Source organism: Ipomoea nil, unplaced genomic scaffold (genome assembly GCF_001879475.1).
Source record: "Ipomoea nil cultivar Tokyo-kokei standard unplaced genomic scaffold, Asagao_1.1 scaffold0382, whole genome shotgun sequence".
NCBI lineage: Eukaryota > Viridiplantae > Streptophyta > Magnoliopsida > Solanales > Convolvulaceae > Ipomoea > Ipomoea nil.
Window position 1 is genome coordinate 2,446,793 of NW_017616810.1, and position 17,852 is coordinate 2,464,644.

General features: G+C 35.7%; 2 protein-coding genes and 1 long non-coding RNA gene across 7 annotated transcripts; 2 read left to right on the forward strand and 1 right to left on the reverse strand.

The window, feature by feature from the left end:
• The first annotated feature begins 3,425 nt into the window (after nt 1-3,425).
• On the forward strand, nt 3,426-7,519 carry LOC109172026 (cyclin-dependent kinase G-2). Of its 2 annotated transcripts, none has more exons than XM_019321159.1 (6): nt 3,426-5,661; nt 6,077-6,212; nt 6,311-6,399; nt 6,485-6,507; nt 6,593-6,707; nt 6,811-6,921. In XM_019321159.1, exons 1-5 carry the CDS (start codon nt 3,914-3,916, stop codon nt 6,676-6,678), a joined length of 2,082 nt encoding a protein of 693 aa, XP_019176704.1. In that variant the 5' UTR covers nt 3,426-3,913; the 3' UTR covers nt 6,679-6,707; nt 6,811-6,921. The 2 variants fall into 2 exon arrangements, with proteins under 2 accessions (XP_019176704.1, XP_019176702.1); XM_019321157.1 differs by lacking the exon at nt 6,485-6,507 and adding an exon at nt 7,010-7,519 and having other exon boundaries at nt 3,428-5,661; nt 6,811-6,917.
• A 323-nt stretch (nt 7,520-7,842) lies between these two features.
• On the forward strand, nt 7,843-8,812 carry LOC109172029. Its single transcript, XR_002052685.1, has 2 exons — nt 7,843-8,399; nt 8,616-8,812. It is a non-coding gene; the product is annotated as an uncharacterized LOC109172029 (long non-coding RNA).
• LOC109172028 lies at nt 8,320-14,803 on the reverse strand. Of its 4 annotated transcripts, XM_019321162.1 has the most exons (6): nt 13,893-14,803; nt 11,434-11,865; nt 10,925-11,056; nt 10,747-10,885; nt 9,995-10,129; nt 9,658-9,829 (listed from the first exon to the last, which is right to left on the reverse strand). In XM_019321162.1, the coding sequence occupies exons 1-6, from the start codon at nt 14,373-14,375 to the stop codon at nt 9,801-9,803; spliced, it is 1,350 nt and encodes a 449-aa protein (XP_019176707.1). In that variant the 5' UTR covers nt 14,376-14,803; the 3' UTR covers nt 9,658-9,800. The 4 variants fall into 4 exon arrangements, with proteins under 4 accessions (XP_019176709.1, XP_019176707.1, XP_019176706.1 ...); XM_019321161.1 differs by having other exon boundaries at nt 9,658-9,807; nt 10,747-11,056; nt 13,893-14,801; XM_019321160.1 differs by having other exon boundaries at nt 10,747-11,056; nt 13,893-14,801.
• Between the last annotated feature and the right edge of the window lie 3,049 nt (nt 14,804-17,852).

Here is a 17,852-nt window from a genome sequence, read left to right on the forward strand (position 1 = left end):
AAAAAAAAAAAACTGAATATCTATCCTCATTTCTTTGGGTCCACCAGAGTTTACATGTGCACATGGTTTACACTCTAAAACAGAGAAGCATTCCAAATCATCCATCCAAAAATGGATTCAAAACTAGAACAGAAGAACATGGAGGTATCTCATGTCTGTCAATCATTATACCGTGGACCACTGGCATAATGTTCATTTTTAGTATACTGAAACTTCATTTTTAGTATCAACAAACATTGCCAATCTACTCTTTCATTTTTATTCATACTTCTTTCTGTAATAATTCTTATGTGTTGTGCCTTTTATTCATGCTTCTTTCTTATGTATTGTGCCATTTATTCATACTTCTTTCTTATGTAATTCTTACTATGTTGAGCAGTGAAAGATTTGATGTGGTTAAATAAGTCATCTCTACTCACTAGTCATCCCTAGATTCATTAGTTTAGTGGTAAAAACATCCTCCCATGAATGCTAACATGGTATCCCATGATATCCTGTCATTTTTCGGTTTTTCCTGCATAAAATGCCATGACAGAATATAGTGTCACAGGTCTAAGTTCTGTATTTTTGAGTTGAATGCCACGAGGTATCAGTGAGGATGAACGGGAAAGATCTGTCATAGCTCCGCTGGGATGATTCAGCTTCCCGAGGAAACAAAGATGGTTAACTGTGATGGAATCTGTTTGGAGGATCGGTTGTTCTGAATGGTGGTTAGATCGACAAATGTGAGGGATATGGGGACAGAAATGACTCGAAATGGCAGTTCAAGAAGGAAAGGTGATCTAACCGAGCTTCAATAGTTATCTGTGTTACATATCCGTTTGATATACATATACGCTGATGAAGTCATGAGCCATGAATCTGCAGGTATAAGCGCGAAGAGGTGAAAATACAAGCCTGGGAGGATGATGAGAGAAGAAAGGCTAAAATGGAAATGCAAAGAATAGAGGTATTATTACATCTCACCTTTAACAACAAGCCAGTGGGAACAGAATCTACATTAACCTTTTTCAACTCTCTTCATTTCTTCTACTTGGTAGGCGAAGGACCACAAGGATGTAAACCGGTCTACCAACTCAAACCAGGTTACTAGCTGGCTTCCACTGAGAGCTGAACACGAAACCCTGTGGTTATCAAGTCAACAATTGAGATTGCCCCGATCTTCCCTCATTATTATCCTTTAAGCTGGTCATCAGCCAATTTTAATGAATACAATACTATTCATTAGTACTAAAAAAAAAAAAATTAATAATAATAATAATAATAATAATACTATTTTGTAGTTCTACATTTGTGGAGTTTGTGGAGTTTGAACAAATCCAGTGTTATTTGGTGAATGTCCCACAATTTAAATATAGTGTTATTATATTAATTTAAATCCATGATTTAAAAAAGATGCCTATAACTATAGGAAATAAAATTTCTTACCAAACATGAACATACTCTACTTAAATGATAACACAATCTACTATGAACTTGCCAAACATTGACATACTATTTAAAAGATGACATCAAGTGATTTTGATTATCCTTAAGAGGTTAGAAAACATTTAGAAACAAAACTTAAAGTTTTCCAAACATCTATTTACAAAGTAAATTATAAAACAAAACTCAGTAACTTTTAAAATTAGTGTTTTTGCATACAAAGAAAAATATGATATGATAATAACAAAAGTATTATAAATCTATCTTTCTATTAATTCGCATAGCAATATATTATATTTATATTGTACGCTATAAAATATATGCACTTTTTAAAAAATATATAATTGTAATTACTGCTATAATTATACACCTTGATTGCTACCATAGTTACTCATTAAAAGAATATTTTTAAAATTTGCCTAAAAACATACATATAGTTAAGGACTACATTAACCCATGAAATTTTTAAATTTAAAATTCTTTTACTTTTCAAATGCAATTCGTTTAACTATAATTAAGGCAATATGAAATATAATTAAGGAAATGAAATTATAAAATCAATTAAATGTGTATTCATAAATATTTAGAAATATGCTTAAATACATAAATGTGCACATATTAATCATAAAAAAATTAAAATACTAATTTTGTAATTTATAAATTTAATTATCTTAATCTTAATTATAATTATAGTAATAACAATTATAGTTAGGATGATTATATTATAAAATTTGTCAAAATACATATTAATAAATATTATGTGCATATACAATCATATAAGGAAATATGTAACCGCGGCAAGGATGGTCGACGACACTGCCGCAACCGATACCGTCAGCCTCCCACTGCCGCAGCCGATACCGTCGGCCTCCCACTGCCGCTGCCACCCGACGCTGCTGCCTCAACGTCTACAGCTGTGGTGAATGCGGCTGCTGCACGACCAAGGAGGTGTTATGTAGAGCCGGATATCATCATTCCATAAATTCGGCCACGGTGTGTGCGATTTTGCTCGACGAGGACGGAAGCTACATAGCGGCATTCAGCGCCCCCTTACCAAGTTGTTTATCCCCACTCATGGCCGAAGCAGTTGCGTGCAAAGAAGCGTTATCATGGTTACGAGCGCGTGGTGAACATGCCATCCAACTTTATACAGATTACCATACATTGAAGTGTTACTTATCCTCACCATGGACTCCGCCTCGATCATATATTGGATATGCTATTCATAGCTGCAAAGCTAGCATGTCTACTTTTTTAACCTGCTCAGTTAATTACTTAATTTTTGTTCATAGATCGCAAAAGTTCATACTCTAGCATCCGCAACATTTGATCAGAATACGACTATGTATTGGGACTCTGCCCCTCCTGACTCTATTTCGATTTATCTCTAATATAACCACATTGGTTTGCCTTCAAAAAAAATCATAAGGAAATATGTCCGATTATGATATAAATCCATTAAGAGGAATTTTTTTAATTTACATCTTTTGATTTGTAAGTATAATCTCCTTAATTATTATTCTTATTGTTAAAATTATAATATATATGAAATACAATTAGAAATAAATCAATTTAATTATATAAATTATCTAAATATGTACGAAGTACATGATTAAGGACAATAGTAATTATATAAATTTTTATTTATTTTTTTACACTATGAAAATACATGACCAAATATAATATATGCGAGGTTCAATTATATTATATTATATATTGTATATTTAATATATATATTTTTTGTATTTCTTCTAAATTTTATATTTAAATTTATAATAGCATAAATTATTTCGTATTACATGGGTAAAACACTCGTTTCAAATTTTAAAATATAAGTATTTTCCTAAGATGGTTGGGATTAGATTTATGTTATATAAATATGAGGAAAGGCGCAGAATGAAATTGGAAGAAAGATTAGGGGGGTTTCAGTAATTCTCAAAAACCCATTAAAATAATTAAGGAAATACAAAATCTGAATTCCCAAGGCACCCAATTTAACAAACGCAAAGCCAATCAGAGAAGCCCTCTTTCGACGAGGTTTCCATATCGCTTTATCATCGTGCGAATACGCGAGAGAAGGAGAATAGCCCCCATATCTCTCTCTCTACAGAAGCCGCGTCGCCGCCGCCGCCTCTCCATCCCTCCTAATATATATACACATATATCTCTATCTTCGCTGCGGTAAGGCGTTTTTCGATCTCAATCGCGTTCGATAGAGAAACTTTTCGACTTCAGACTCCTAGGGTTTCTGTTTCTGCGATTTCTGTAGTTTGCGATTCCGAAAAAGCAAAAAAAAAAAAAAAAAAAGTTCGATTTGTTGCTGCTTTTGAATTTGATTGTGGTTTCTGATTTTATTGGTTCGATTTGTTGGGTCGATTTAGGGTTTGGTCGGTAGGAGATTGAATTGACTTTTTTTTGGGGGGGATTTTAGGGTTAGGGTTTTTGGTTTTGAGGTTGAATTTAGGGTTTTGTTTGCGTTAACTTCCGTATGGCTGCTGGAAGGCACGGAGGTTACAGAGATAATGAGTTCAGGAGCCGGGAGTCAGATTTGGATGTGCCCAGGAGGGAATTTGGGTATTCCAAGAGGGATTATGATCGAATCAGGGATGGGAATCAGGATTATGAGAGGGTTCGAGTTCGTGACAGGAATAGCCGTGATAGGGGTAGGGTCAGACAGAAGGAGGTAAAAGAAAGGGAAGTGATGAATGGAGAGCGTCGTTCTGTGTCTAGTAGGAGTGACTCTGGCAGTAGCGAAGGTGGAAGCGGTGGGAGTGCTGGTGAAGCTGAGAGATCTGGGTTTGTAGTCAGGGATGTTGACCGGGAGCCAGGGGAGCTGTCTAGCGATAGTGGTTCTGATGGTGCTGTGGATACAGATTCAGAGTTGAAAGATGTTGTGGCAAAGAAGTTGGTTAATGGAAATCAGTCACCTGTCCAGAGTAAGAAGAGGAAATTCTCTCCTATCATTTGGGATAGAGATGATAAGGAAGTGAGTAGAACAGTGAAGACAGTTAGCTTACGAACTACTTCAAGCCTTCCTCCTCAGCCTCCCACGGTAAAGTCCAATCCCACTCCCACACCTAAACCTCATCAGGATATTGCTGTACAGGATTCTCCTACGAAGGAGAGCAAGATTCAGCATTCTCCTGTTGCTCCTGCTGAGCCAAACATTACAGTTGGAACTGATGTTGCAAGTGTTGCAGAATCCCTGGTTGATGTAGCTTTGCCCCACAATGAGGAACGCAGTGGCAGTGAACAGGAGGCTCAGACATTTCAGGAGGCTCAAGATGATGAGTATTTACCCACTCGAACCATAAAGTTTTCAAGGTGGGCAACTGATGCTGATTCCCCAGCTGATGAAGGTGAAATCTCCAATGATGATGAAATTCCTAAATCGAAAAAGAGGAAGTCAGCACCTGAGTCCACGGAATTTAAGGGGAACCGTAAATCGTTGACCCCAGAACTTGGGGAGCTCAGAAGAGATGCTGAAGGAACTAGGACAAGATCATCAGGATCTGATGAGCGAGTTAGGTCTTCCAGTAGAGATAGTTATGCTGACAATGATGTTGACAACAATGATTACATGGATGTGGTTAAGGATCGTAATTATGATGGTACTAGTGCTAGCCAGTCAGATACAGATTCTGAAGATGACCATGTCTCGTGTGGTACACCAGACCCTGCACCCCCTCAACAAAGAAGTGTAAACATGCTTCAAGGATGTAGGAGTGTTGATGAATTTGAGAGGCTTAACAAGATAGATGAAGGCACCTATGGGGTAGTCTACCGGGCTAAGGATAATAAGACCGGAGAAATTGTTGCTTTGAAAAAGGTTAAGATGGAGAAAGAGAGAGAAGGATTTCCATTGACTTCTCTAAGGGAGATAAATATTCTTCTTTCATTTCATCATCCCTCTATAGTAGATGTTAAGGAAGTAGTTGTTGGCAACAGTCTTGACAGTATTTTCATGGTGATGGAATATATGGAACATGACCTTAAGGCATTGATGGAATCAATGAAGCAGCCATTTAGCCAAAGTGAAGTAAAATGCCTTATGCTCCAGCTTTTGGAGGGTATCAAGTATCTCCATGATAATTGGGTTCTTCACCGAGATTTGAAGACTTCAAATTTGCTTTTAAATAACCGTGGTGAGTTGAAGATCTGTGACTTTGGGTTAGCTCGGCAATATGGGAGCCCTCTGAAACCATACACTCAATTGGTGGTTACTTTGTGGTACAGGTGAGTATCAATCTGTCTGCATTTTTTCTAACCTTTTTAACAGATCGTTTTGATCCCATATTGTTATAGTCATGTCTTCATATATTGTGCGTCTATGTATCACAAGATATTTTGGTTCTGCACCTTCTGTTTGTAGATTTTATTTAGGTTGTCTCTGTAGAATTTATGATTTAGTGTGCAACATTGGTGAAGTTAGTATCTTGCATTTAGGTAGCTTTGAGTTTCTTCGAAAGGTCATAAGAATATAATATACTTTCCTTTGTTGGGTCTTTAACTGTAGCTCTAATATTATGTGTGCATACATATTCCTGGGGAGTTTACTTATTTATTTTTAAAAATAGGTTATCTAGATGTTGTGTGAGGTTCTGCTTAACTAATAGGTTATCTAGACATTGAAGAGTTCATTTGCTTGCAGGGCACCAGAATTGCTATTGGGAGCCAAACAATATTCAACAGCAATTGATATGTGGTCATTGGGTTGCATTATGGCTGAATTGTTATCCAAAGAACCATTATTCAATGGGAAATCTGAGATTGAACAACTTGATAAGGTAACTACTGTTGTGTCTGTACTTCTCCTTTAGAAGGAATTGGTTGTAGCTGTATTTATTCCCACCACATAGTTCTAATGTGCTTTGTTTACCTTCAGATTTTCAAAATCCTCGGCACACCCAATGAAACAATATGGCCTGGTTTTTCTAAACTTCCAGGTGTCAAGATCAACTTTGTGAAGCATCAGTAAGTATCTTTTCCTTGTAAATTCTTTCCATACACAAAATAACTTGAGATTTATGTTCTCTGTTTTTTGCCACTGTTTTCCCAGGCTTCCAGCTTTGGGTGATACTGGTCTGGCTTTCTTGCCTCCTCTGACGACAATATCAGTTAAATGAGTATTTCATTTTTCTTTTAACCTGGTTCTTATTTGTTTCAGGTATAATCTATTGCGCAAGAAGTTTCCAGCCACACCCTTCAACTTTGGGTCACCAATACTTTCTGATGCTGGCTTTGACCTGTTGAACAGGCTTCTAACTTATGATCCCGAGAAGGTACTAAATAGACTGAAAAAAACCTTCACTTCCTCCACTAGGGTAACTCTCTATTTGTCTTCTGTATTTGATATTCTAATACTATTGGTGTAATAAATTGCAGCGTATAACTGCTGATGAGGCTCTCAACCATGAGTGGTTTCGTGAAGTTCCTCTCCCCAAGTCTAAAGAATTCATGCCTACATTTCCAGCACAGCATGATCAGGACAGGTGATATTTTGTTTGATTGTGTGAACTATCACTGTCATAAGAAAATTGCTATCTTGTGGAAAAGATTTCATTGTTTCCTTTTAATGAATTAGGCGGGTGCGAAGAGTACACAAGAAGAGTCCAGATCCCCTTGAGGAGCTGCGTAGAAAGGAGTTGCAGCAAGGTGAATTTGGAAATGGTGGTTTGTTTGGTTAAGAAAATTCAGCATTGCTCATTTGTACTGTTAAGATTTGCTTTCTGCAATACTCGTCATTGATAAGGTTGAGGTGAGAGAGCCATCTACTGTGAGGAAGTTGCAAACATTGTTTGTGAGACGATCACTCGTGCTGTTTTTTAGCAGGCACATTTTACAAAATAGGTGGAGGAAGGATTATTTTGACACAGTAGTCAGATGTGTTGCAGGTAGACTTAAACACACGTCTGCCAGACTGCTTGCCTTGCAGGGTGGTATGCTGAGCCCTTATACCGATCGATTTCGATTGTGTCTCGTGTATGTAACATATTTCTCATTTGCAAATTGTAAACAATTTCTATGATGTTGGTTCTGAATAGTAGAGCTTATGGATTTTATTGGTGTTACTGTTTATGGGTTTTCTTGGTAATTTTATTTTTTATCCAATTTAATCTTCACATTGTGTTTGCAAGAGATGGTGGTGGTGTAAAGCGGACAGGGTGTACTATCATTTTCATTGAAGAAGACCTAGACAGAAACTAATGAACATTTGAAGGTAATTATTGGATCTGAATACATGGATGTAATCGAGGATCACAAAGTTCCTTTCCCTTCATGTGGAATTATTTCATTTGCCAATATTGAAATAGGAATGTGTTTGTCTTTCAGAAATGTTGGTTTCACATGCTTTCTCTTTTACTTTTTATCAATGACATCCAGAATCTGGATCAGCAGGTAAACCTTTCATGCTTGCCATCTCAAAAATATTTGTGTGAAATGCCGTTGTTTCCTCCCATTATTTTTGGACTTCTTGTTTGGGGTTTTTACATGAGGAAGTCATATCTACTGTATGTTAGAAAATTGAAGATTAGACAGTCCTAGACAAGCTAAATCTCTCCCTGCACTATACATGGTGGATTCTTGTTATTTTGCACAAGTTGGTAGTGATAGTTGATGTTAACCAGTTAAGCTTTGGTGCATTTATTAGTGAGAATTTGGCTATTGACCTGAGATTTCTTGATTCTCTTTGGTCATGTATTTTTTTCCCTGATTTCTTGTAGTTTGTGTTTTTCAGCTGGTTTAAACATGTATTTTCCTTGCCATCTCTTTTCTTGTTAGACCCTTTTCCCTTTGTTTTGTTGATTTTTATTGTATGAGCAAGATTTGGGTGTGCAGTGGAAATGAAAGATACGACACTCATCTGCAAAATGTTACTGCAGCAGTATCAAGCAAAGCACAGGTTGAGGGAGCCTAGTTGAACAAAACAATCTGGACAGGCAAACATTTTTGTCTGTCAAGCTCTCAACAAGGTATCTTTCAACACTAGCTATTCTTAGTGTCTGTATTTTGCCACACTATTGTCGGGTTTCCTACTTCCTCGTATCATGTGCCATGCTGGTTGGTAGGGTATGTTTTCAGGTCCATCGTTGTATTGTTAGATGATGATGGTATGTGGCGGTGAGTTGTTATGAGCTTTGTGGTGATGATGGGGGTAACTAAATGGTTTTATTTTGGCATTTTGCCAGTTGCAAGGCAACGAAGCATGCATGCCCGATTTAGTTGAAATTTGCCCCCACCAATTAAGTTTAAAGAGGAAGCTCTGCTGCCTGCTTGGAGATATAACCTTATACAAATGAGCAGGAATTGTGTAAAACCCCTTAAATTGGGTGTTCAGGGAGGAAATGTACTGTTTTATGGACACACCACTCTGTTGCTTCTCTTCTCTTCAGCGCTTGTAGTCTCGTGTAGCTTTACTTGCTGTGTTTTTTAAAGACTATTAGCTCTGCAGTTGTGTGAAATATTAAAAAAAAAAAAACACAAAATCAACTTGACAATATATAAAACCCAGTTTCCGGCACTGTGTTAATATAATGAACTTTTTCGTGTCATAATATAATTTTTGTATGGCAAAAGTGTTAAAATAGACTATATTGAACTTCATATTTTTGTGTAATTTAGTGACTAAACTTATAAGGAGTATTTTTATTTTCTTTTTTCCGATAAAATCTAATCATATATATATATATATATATATATATATATATATTTGAAAGCTATCATATTTATTTATATGATGATATGTATTAAGAATTGTCATTTCTTATTATGAAAGATTAAAATATTTTTAACTTAAATTACATGAAAAATAATCATAAAAGTTACGGAGTACATATTTACTTGTATACTTTTTAAGTTTAATGATTTAATTGTAAAAAATAAAAATAAAAATTCGGTAATGTATTTCGTTTGTATTGCGATTCTTGATTTAGGATTTCTGCATTATTCGTTTCAAATGTCCCTCATACACAATTATGTTTGGGCATATTTTTGCTCATGCTAAAGAAATTAAATGATTCTCTATATCATTTTTTGTGTATGAAATGAAGTTTGATTAAATTATTTACATTTTTTTTATAATGTTGTTTAAATATTAATATATATATATATATATATATATATATATATATATATATATATATATATATATATATATATAAGTTTTATATATTTAAAAATTACATTGAAAATGCTATTAAATACCAACAAAAAAAAAGTAATTAACCAATAAATGAAATAGAGGCAGTAAAAAAGTGTAAGCCAAATGGATGCAAAATTCTTTACTTTCTTTTACTTTTTATACATACAATACAACACAAACCGTATATTCCTTTCTTCCTTGAGGGGTCTGCCTTCAGCTACGAACTCTTTCTTCAATTCCTGCTAACAAACCAACCTGGACCTTTTCAATAATTCGTCAAAAATCACTTGTATAAGCACCGTGTTCATACATCATTAGCTCACAAATGGTGGTCTCCGTAAGCAGCAGCAGAGCTGCTGCTGTAACTTAGGGTTACATCAACACAGACCGCTCTCGAGGGAGTGGAAGGTCCTTTTGATCATGCACCTGTGAATACTATCGTCTTCCCTAGCACGAACAGGATGAGCGAGAGCTCTATGAAGAAGATGGTGTTGATTAGGCCTCGGTCCACTGTCCATCCGTATATGGTTATTCCTCCTCGATTGCTCTGCAGATACATCACTGCATAACCGCAGCTTAAGTGAATAACATATGTGCAAGACTGCAAGTGCCACTATAATATATGACATAATAACACACTCAAAAAAAAATGTATTTGCATCAGAATCTTGAATGGACCCGCAATTATTATCTGAGAGTCTGCACTAGGTAAATCCTGTCTTGTGATGCTAGCAGGTAAAGTACCACAATGAGGTAAACCAACCTAAGTTGCCCATAGCTAATCGGCTCAAATCAAGAAGGTCAATAGGCGGCTCTAACTAGGAGTTGAATTTGTAACCTTGTGATTATCAAGTCAACAATCGAACTAATTTGGATGAGATTGTCCCTATTTACTTAACTCTTTGCCCCTCGTTTCCAAATATGCAAGTAAATGTTTTTTTTTTTTTTCATTCTCCAGTTCTCCATTTTTGTGGTTAGTATCTCCTTATGAGATGTTTGATGTGTCAAACATTTCTTAGCTGAAAGTGTACATTTACTAGGGAAAAGATTCCGTTCTATTCATAGTGTGGTGACAAGGTAACAAACACGAAGTACATTTACTAGGGAAAAGATACCGATCTATTCATAGTGTGGTGACAAGGTAACAAACACGAAGAAATCAGCCTCTGAAAACATACCTAAGGATTGTCGTTTCTGGTACGAGGACATAGAAGAAGCCAAATGTGTATTCGTCGGCATCATCATGAAGTCCACGGACTCCAAATCGCTTTCTGAGCCGATCCTATAGAACGAGCTCGTGATATGAGCATTGGTGGCCTCTGAGTTCCCATTGTTTGTGTTTCTCATTTGAGATGCCTCGCCAGAACCGCACGTCGCTAGAGCATGCCACCTGCTCGCTAGCGATCCAATGCCTTGCGCCCTGTGGGATATTTTCGAAGCAGCATTCAAGCAAAGAATCACCCCCACCACCTGAACAATCGAGGAGACCTGAAGCCCCCAAACAAAAGAAGAGTAAAGAATCCATCTTTAAATGATAGTGTAACACAAAAGCTATTCTGCAAAGACAAATGCGTTGCAAGCAACGAGAACAGTATTGTGTGGCAGCTAAACACGAAAAGATCGGACCAAGAAAAACGTTGATGCATAAAGTTAAGCACGCTTATGCAGCCTATCTGATTCAGAACAATACTGTTAAGATCAAACGCTTACCACTACGCCAAAACCTAAAGCTAGTAGTAAAGACGCAACCTTATTTCCTTATACCTTCACATTTTCGAGAGGCAGAGTGCTGGACTTGGCCCTTCAGGCCTCCGCCCAACAAATACAAAAAGTATAGACCAAGAAATGCAGAAGTTTGAACTTACCGCAAAATCTCCACCATTGACACAAGTTATTATACCATGATATGCTGTTGTCTGGAAGAGCGTTACAAACTGGCTCCCAGTGACAATTGTGAACTCCAGCAGAAGAAATATTCGGAATCTGTGGCTAATCTTTGATAGATTATACCGGAGGCGCATATGCTCTTTCATTAGTAGCAAAACATCAGATTCTCGTTCCAAGAGGTTTGCATAATCATCAAAATGTATGATTTGCAGATTGCAGACCAAGTGGAATAGAACACAGACCGAGAGAAAAATTGCAGCAGCAAAAGTCCACGACATAATAAAAGCTAATAAGATAGCGGTGGAATGCCACAATGATTCTTGATGCACATACAAAACGCGGATGATTTCTCGTGCAGTCTTCAAAACGAGACACGGTAACACCCACAATACGAGCAAGCGGATTGAATCCTGTTAAACCATCACCCCCCAAGAAAAAACATTAAGTTCTGTATTTTTTTAAAAAAATTAATTCTTGTAAGATGATTATGTTTTGGCTACAAATTATGAATCTGTGAATCATGTAACGCATACCTAAACAGCCAATCACTTCCTTTCGTTGCCAAACATATTGCAAAAATCATAAATAGGATCAAATATAAATGCAGAATTCAATTTCAGACCACTTGAAAAACTTCAAACATATAGTTCCCAGCATCACAGACTAAATGGAATTCAAAAGTCAGAAGATTAAAGCATAGTAAGCTGCAAAAACTACATTAACCCCTTTCATTCAACAAAAAAGGAATAGTTATATCAGAGGACATTTATTCCTCTTTTCTACCGATATTTTCCCAGGAAAGGAATCGCAATAACAGTATTTCGATTTCAAATAGAACTAAAACTCTAGCCTCAACTTGATTCACTATAGATTATAGTCCCTGATTGGCAAGACTCACCATAATGATGTATGCTTATTGATTATCCACCCACTCAGAGTTATTCATGGATTATTGGCTCAAATAAGCAAAAAATGTGGCCAAACATGTAAAAGGCAGATAAGTTAATCTATAATTGGAATAGTCAGATTAAGTAATATAGTTACGAAACACAGTGATATGTTCTTTACTATTAGAATTGATTTAGTTCCTTTAGAAATAGCAAATAATTATGGTAAGGAGCTTTAATGATTCTCCTTTCCTTTTATGTTTTAGTTAGTCTTTGTTTCCTTTTTCTAGATCAGTTTAGTTAGTTTCTATATTAGCTTATTTAGTCTAAGTTTCCTTTTGTTAACTTTAGGAAAGTGTAACTCTCTGCTATAAGAAGAGAGGTTTGTGTTGCTAATGAATTAAGCCAGAATTTATAAGAAAACAAGGAGAAGGAAACTCCATAAAACCCTCTTTATCTTTTCTGTACTTCTGCTGTCCAATGCCTCTTCCACCATAGGCAAACCAGTGCCAACCAAATCACCCCTCCCTCGCCCCTTGACACGTGCTTTTGCCCGGGAACACAACACACAGCATTGCTAAAATATGTCGGCAGGACAACTCTAGCCAAGTTAGTAAGTTGTTGGCTTGATAACTACAAAGTTACAAGTTTGACTCCCATCAAGAGCTGCCTATTGACTTTTTTAGTTTGAGCCAGCTATGAACAACCTAGGTTGGTTTACCTCATTGTGATCTTTTGTCGGCTACCACAAAGCTATAAGTTCGACTCCCATCAGGAGCTGCCTATTGACTTCTTTAGTTTTAGCTAGTCAACTATGAGCAAACTAGGTTGGTTTACCTCATTATGATCCTTTGTCGGCTAGGGTCGTAAGATGAGTTTACCCAGTACACACTCTCAAGTACTGGCTGAAGTTTCCCTTGATCACTCAAAATCTATAAGCGGGGGCAACACCACTCCCAACAGGAGTAGCCTATTAGATCACTCAAAATCAATAAGTGGGGGGCAACCCCACTCCCAACAGGAGTGGCCAATTAGAAGCTAACTGCGGTTTCATCTAAGTTAGGAAGCTACTAGGTTATTTTTGAAACGCCTACTTTATAGTAACGTTTCAAAATAAACTCTTATTTTAAGCTACTAGTTTATTTTGAGAACATTATCAAAGCTTATAGCTTATTAGTAGCTTAAAATAAGCTATACGCTACTAGTTTATTTTGAGAACATTATCAAAGCTTATAGCTTATTAGTAGCTTAAAATAAGCTATACGCTCCCCAAACAGAGCCAAAATCTATCAGCAGAGCAAGAAAACACCACATTCATAGAAAAAATTTTAAAAAAATGAACAATGGCACATAAACTAAGAAAATCTACTAGTTTATTTTGAAAACATTATCAAAGCTTATAGCTTATTAGTAGCTTAAAATAAGCTATATGCTCCCCAAACAGAGCCAAAATCTATCAGCAGAGCAAGAAAACACCACATTCACAGAAAAAATTTTAAAAAAATGAACAATGGCACATACAGAAGATCCAAGAGAAGCAAAAGACTCACAGAAATCTTCTTAATATACTCCTCACTGAACCGCTCCACATGCCCACTGTACCGGTCCACAAACAGGAACTTCCGAATACCATATTTCCGCAAGTTGTGCGAAGCGCAGAGCAGAGAAACAGCCGCTAGACAAGCCTGAGACACCACTATGTCCACTTCAAAGCTCTTGATTTGACCCTTCTGGCACCCCCGGCAATCGGAGAGCTCAAGAATCACCACCGGGACAGCCAAACCCAGAACCAAAAACAAACCCCAGGACACCACAATCCTCAGAACTGAGCTCTGATTGAACCCCAGCGCCCCCAGAAACCACTCCAATCTCTGCAGAGCTTTATCGAGATCGGTGGCCACGTGATCACGCCCATCAATCTCCTCTCCATTCCCTTTTTTCTCTTGATTTCCAGGCTTCTGGGGCAGCGGGGGGAGCAGAGGAGTGGTCTCCAGGAGGCTTGATTCATCCACACGCACAAAACTCTCAGCCATTGCAACCAAAAAAAGGCTTATTCTTAAGGATAAATCAAAAAGGGTCAAGCTCAAATTGGTTTACAAATCAAGATTTAGTGAAAGCAAAGACTTTGGGCGATTCCGGAAAAGGAAACACTACAGATCGCCGAACTGAACTACCCATTTTTTAAATATTATTTTGTCTACGACGTTGCTTGTCTGAGTCTGACAAGTTGAAAATATGAAAATGTAGAGATTTGGGCAGGCTGTGTAATGTGTATGGCTTCATTCATGGCCTGCAGGAACATTAAATAAGTGTTGCATGTAAAGATTTTGAGTATTCTGCAATTTTCTTAAATACCCAGCAATTATACGTCTATCTCTTACTTTTTTTCCTTTCACGCTTCAACGCAAGGGAAGATTAATAAAGGTACGATAAACGTGTTATATGAAGAGAAATTCTGGCATATCTAGAATGAAAAGTGTTAAGGAGTATACATTTAGCTCTCCTGTATAATTTACGATTATTATACAAGAGTAGGAGTAAACGAGCTGAGTCAGGTAGGTTTGAATTCGAAAATTGAAGTTCGAGCTCGGCTAAGTTATGAAATCTACAAATTATGTTGTGCAACCGTGTGCACACGGAATTGAATTCATAATTTCTATATTATAGATTCATAATTATTGAATTCTATATTCACAATTACAAAACTCTATTTTTATAATTTTCAATGTTTATATTCCCAATTATTGAACTATGTATTCATAAATCACTGAACTATATGTTCATAATTTGATAACTATATAGTTTAGAAATTATGAATTTTTAGTATAGAAATTATGAATCTACATTATAGAAATTATGAATCTATATATAGTATAGAAATTATGAATCTATAGTACAGAAATTATGAATCTATAGTATAGACATTATGGATCTATAGTATAAAAATTATGAATCCAATTTCGTGTGCACCTTGCATGGTGCACACAGTTGCACAGTATAACGCTCCTATGAAATCAGCCAGCTCAAGCTCGAGTCGAGTTTGATCGAGTCGCTCAATTATATATATATATATATATATATATATATATATATATATATATATATATATATATATATATATATGGTTCGCGAGCGGCTCGATGAGCCACGAGTTTAAAACATTTGAGCTCAAGCTTGAGCTTAATTATGAAAGGAGTCGACTCGAGCTCAAAATTGACCAAGCTCGAGCTGAGTTTTGACCGAGCCGCTCGCGAACTGCTCGACTCATTCACATTCTTATACAAGAGCAGGTTCAGTTTAACTAACATGGTTGGCGTGATGATTCAGCACCTCGTCCCTTAAGCATAAGGTTGGGAGTTTGATCCCCACCCATATGAATGGAGCAAACTATTTAGCCAGTCCCCAATAAGAGCAGGTTCAGTTTACACATCAGAACGAGTTCTTTTCAGTTTATGTCTTTAGGTAGTAATTGATGATTTGTGACAAGGTGTAACAATCATTATTGTGTGGACCATATTTTGTATAGTGTAAAATATTGTACATTCAATACAAAAATAATATACATTGTATTCAGTATAATGTACATTCAGTACAAAAATAATGTACATATAATATATTAAAAATGTACATTTTGTTATGATCCACATAACAATGTGTGGACCATGATCCACACAAAATTTGCCATTGTTTAAATAGTTAGATATGTTTTTTCAACACAATGTGGAGAGTTGTGGTTCCTAAATTTGTGTCACGTGAATAAGGTTAGCATTTTTAAGTACATCGTTATAACATTTTCAATTATATAATTTTAATGTAATTTTATACTATTAATTCATAATATGACAGGATAATTTTTGAATATAGAGAACATGCAATTTTCTATATTTATAACAAGTCAAATACATATATGTAAAGAAATTCTGATTATTAAGTATTTATTTTCTTGAAACTCAATTTAAAAAGTGATATTATTATTTGTGATGATAAGAATAAGAACATTATGATTATTTCAATGATTTTTCTTCTTTTTAGAAAGTTAACACACCTCTTGTTAGAGATCTGGTGTTTTTTTTTTTCTTTTGCTTTTTCAATTCCCCAATGAGTTGTTTGAATCGTAGGAGTGACTGTCATCCCAAAATTAAGATAGGTAGGGTTCTCATTGAACTTCGCAATACTAATATTGTGGATGACTCAAATTGATTAAGTTTACTGTTCTGTTTTGATCATTCTGTTCTTCTGTAATGTCTCCTTTTGAATAAGAGTTATTAGTCTCTTTCCTTCTATTAGTTCTGCTGTATCTTTGGTATTTAGTTGTTAAACTCTTGTATAAATAGTGTTCGTTATTTTGTTAATAAACACAACAGATTATTTCTCCATAAATAATAAGCAACCTTCAGTGGCGAGCGAAATTTACAGTCATTACAAGAAGATGTGCACTATATAAATTATATTCATGTGTAATAACATGTAGAAATAAGTTTTTATTTTTATTTATTTATTTTTTATGTGAGCTGACTTTTAAATAACTTTATATTTTTTTGCATTTATATAAGAAGAATGAAGACTCAACTGAGAACACCTAACTACAATCAAAAGATTATGGTGTTTGATTATAAAACCTTTGATTTATAATCCATTTGGGAGAGTGATAAAATTAGGGTGAGTAAAATGAAAGCAGTGAAATTGAAGCTATTAAATTGCTCCAAGCTTACAATTGAAATTTCTATAGTTAGAGAAGTGGACCACTTCAATTACAGATCATCCAACTAACCCTTCAAAAAATAGTTGGAACCATAAATCACTTCAATTACTACAATTGTTCTCTCAAATGCATCCTTTGATGATGTTACATTAGTTGAAAAACTAGAACTAGAAGGCATGAAGACAACATAAGAGGAAGGATTGTGACTTGTGAGTGAATGTTAAGAAACTCAACAAATTCTTAATTTTAAATAGTATCATGAAACAGTTAGTTTTCAATTGACTCACTTTTTTCTTAACTACCTTATTTATGAACCTTTTACTCTTAAACAACGGGAGTTATGTCCTATCCCCCAAGGTTATGCCCGATTTCAATTGAGGAGAATGATTGGACCTAACCCTTTATACATGCTTGCTTCTTTTCCGGTCCGGTTAGTTCGCAAAACCTAGACTCCCATAGCTCGCTTGGAAAACGTTCGTACGTTGCCACATAACTATAACCAACTAATAATGAATCATTGCACACCTTTATGTTTAAATGTCAATTGAACAAAAATTTAATATAGCTATAACCAATCATTACACACTCCTACATTTAAATGTCTATTGAATTCCCAACCATAAAAATAATCTCAATTAAACGATAACAAAAAATAATTTTAAAATTTTTTAACTTTCATAAATCATAACTGATAACCTAATTTTTAGTCAATTTAATTATCAATACTTATGCGGTGAATAACCCTTTTTTGCTCACCCCTACTTTTAATTGTGTCACTAAAATATCTAAGTAATTGAAAAGTAATACT

Coding starts and splice junctions, on each gene's coding strand:
- LOC109172028 (XM_019321160.1), bottom strand. CDS start 14,375: ATGGCTGAGAGTTTTGTGCGTGTGGATGAATCAAGCCTCCTGGAGACC. Junction 11,866..13,892: donor AGTATATTAAGAAGATTTCT/GTGAGTCTTTTG, acceptor ATGGTTTAACAG/GATTCAATCCGCTTGCTCGT. Junction 9,830..9,994: donor GAAGACGATAGTATTCACAG/GTGCATGATCAA, acceptor ATTATTGAAAAG/GTCCAGGTTGGTTTGTTAGC.
- LOC109172026 (XM_019321157.1), top strand. CDS start 3,914: ATGGCTGCTGGAAGGCACGGAGGTTACAGAGATAATGAGTTCAGGAGC. Junction 6,213..6,310: donor AGATTGAACAACTTGATAAG/GTAACTACTGTT, acceptor GTTTACCTTCAG/ATTTTCAAAATCCTCGGCAC. Junction 6,400..6,592: donor ATCAACTTTGTGAAGCATCA/GTAAGTATCTTT, acceptor TATTTGTTTCAG/GTATAATCTATTGCGCAAGA.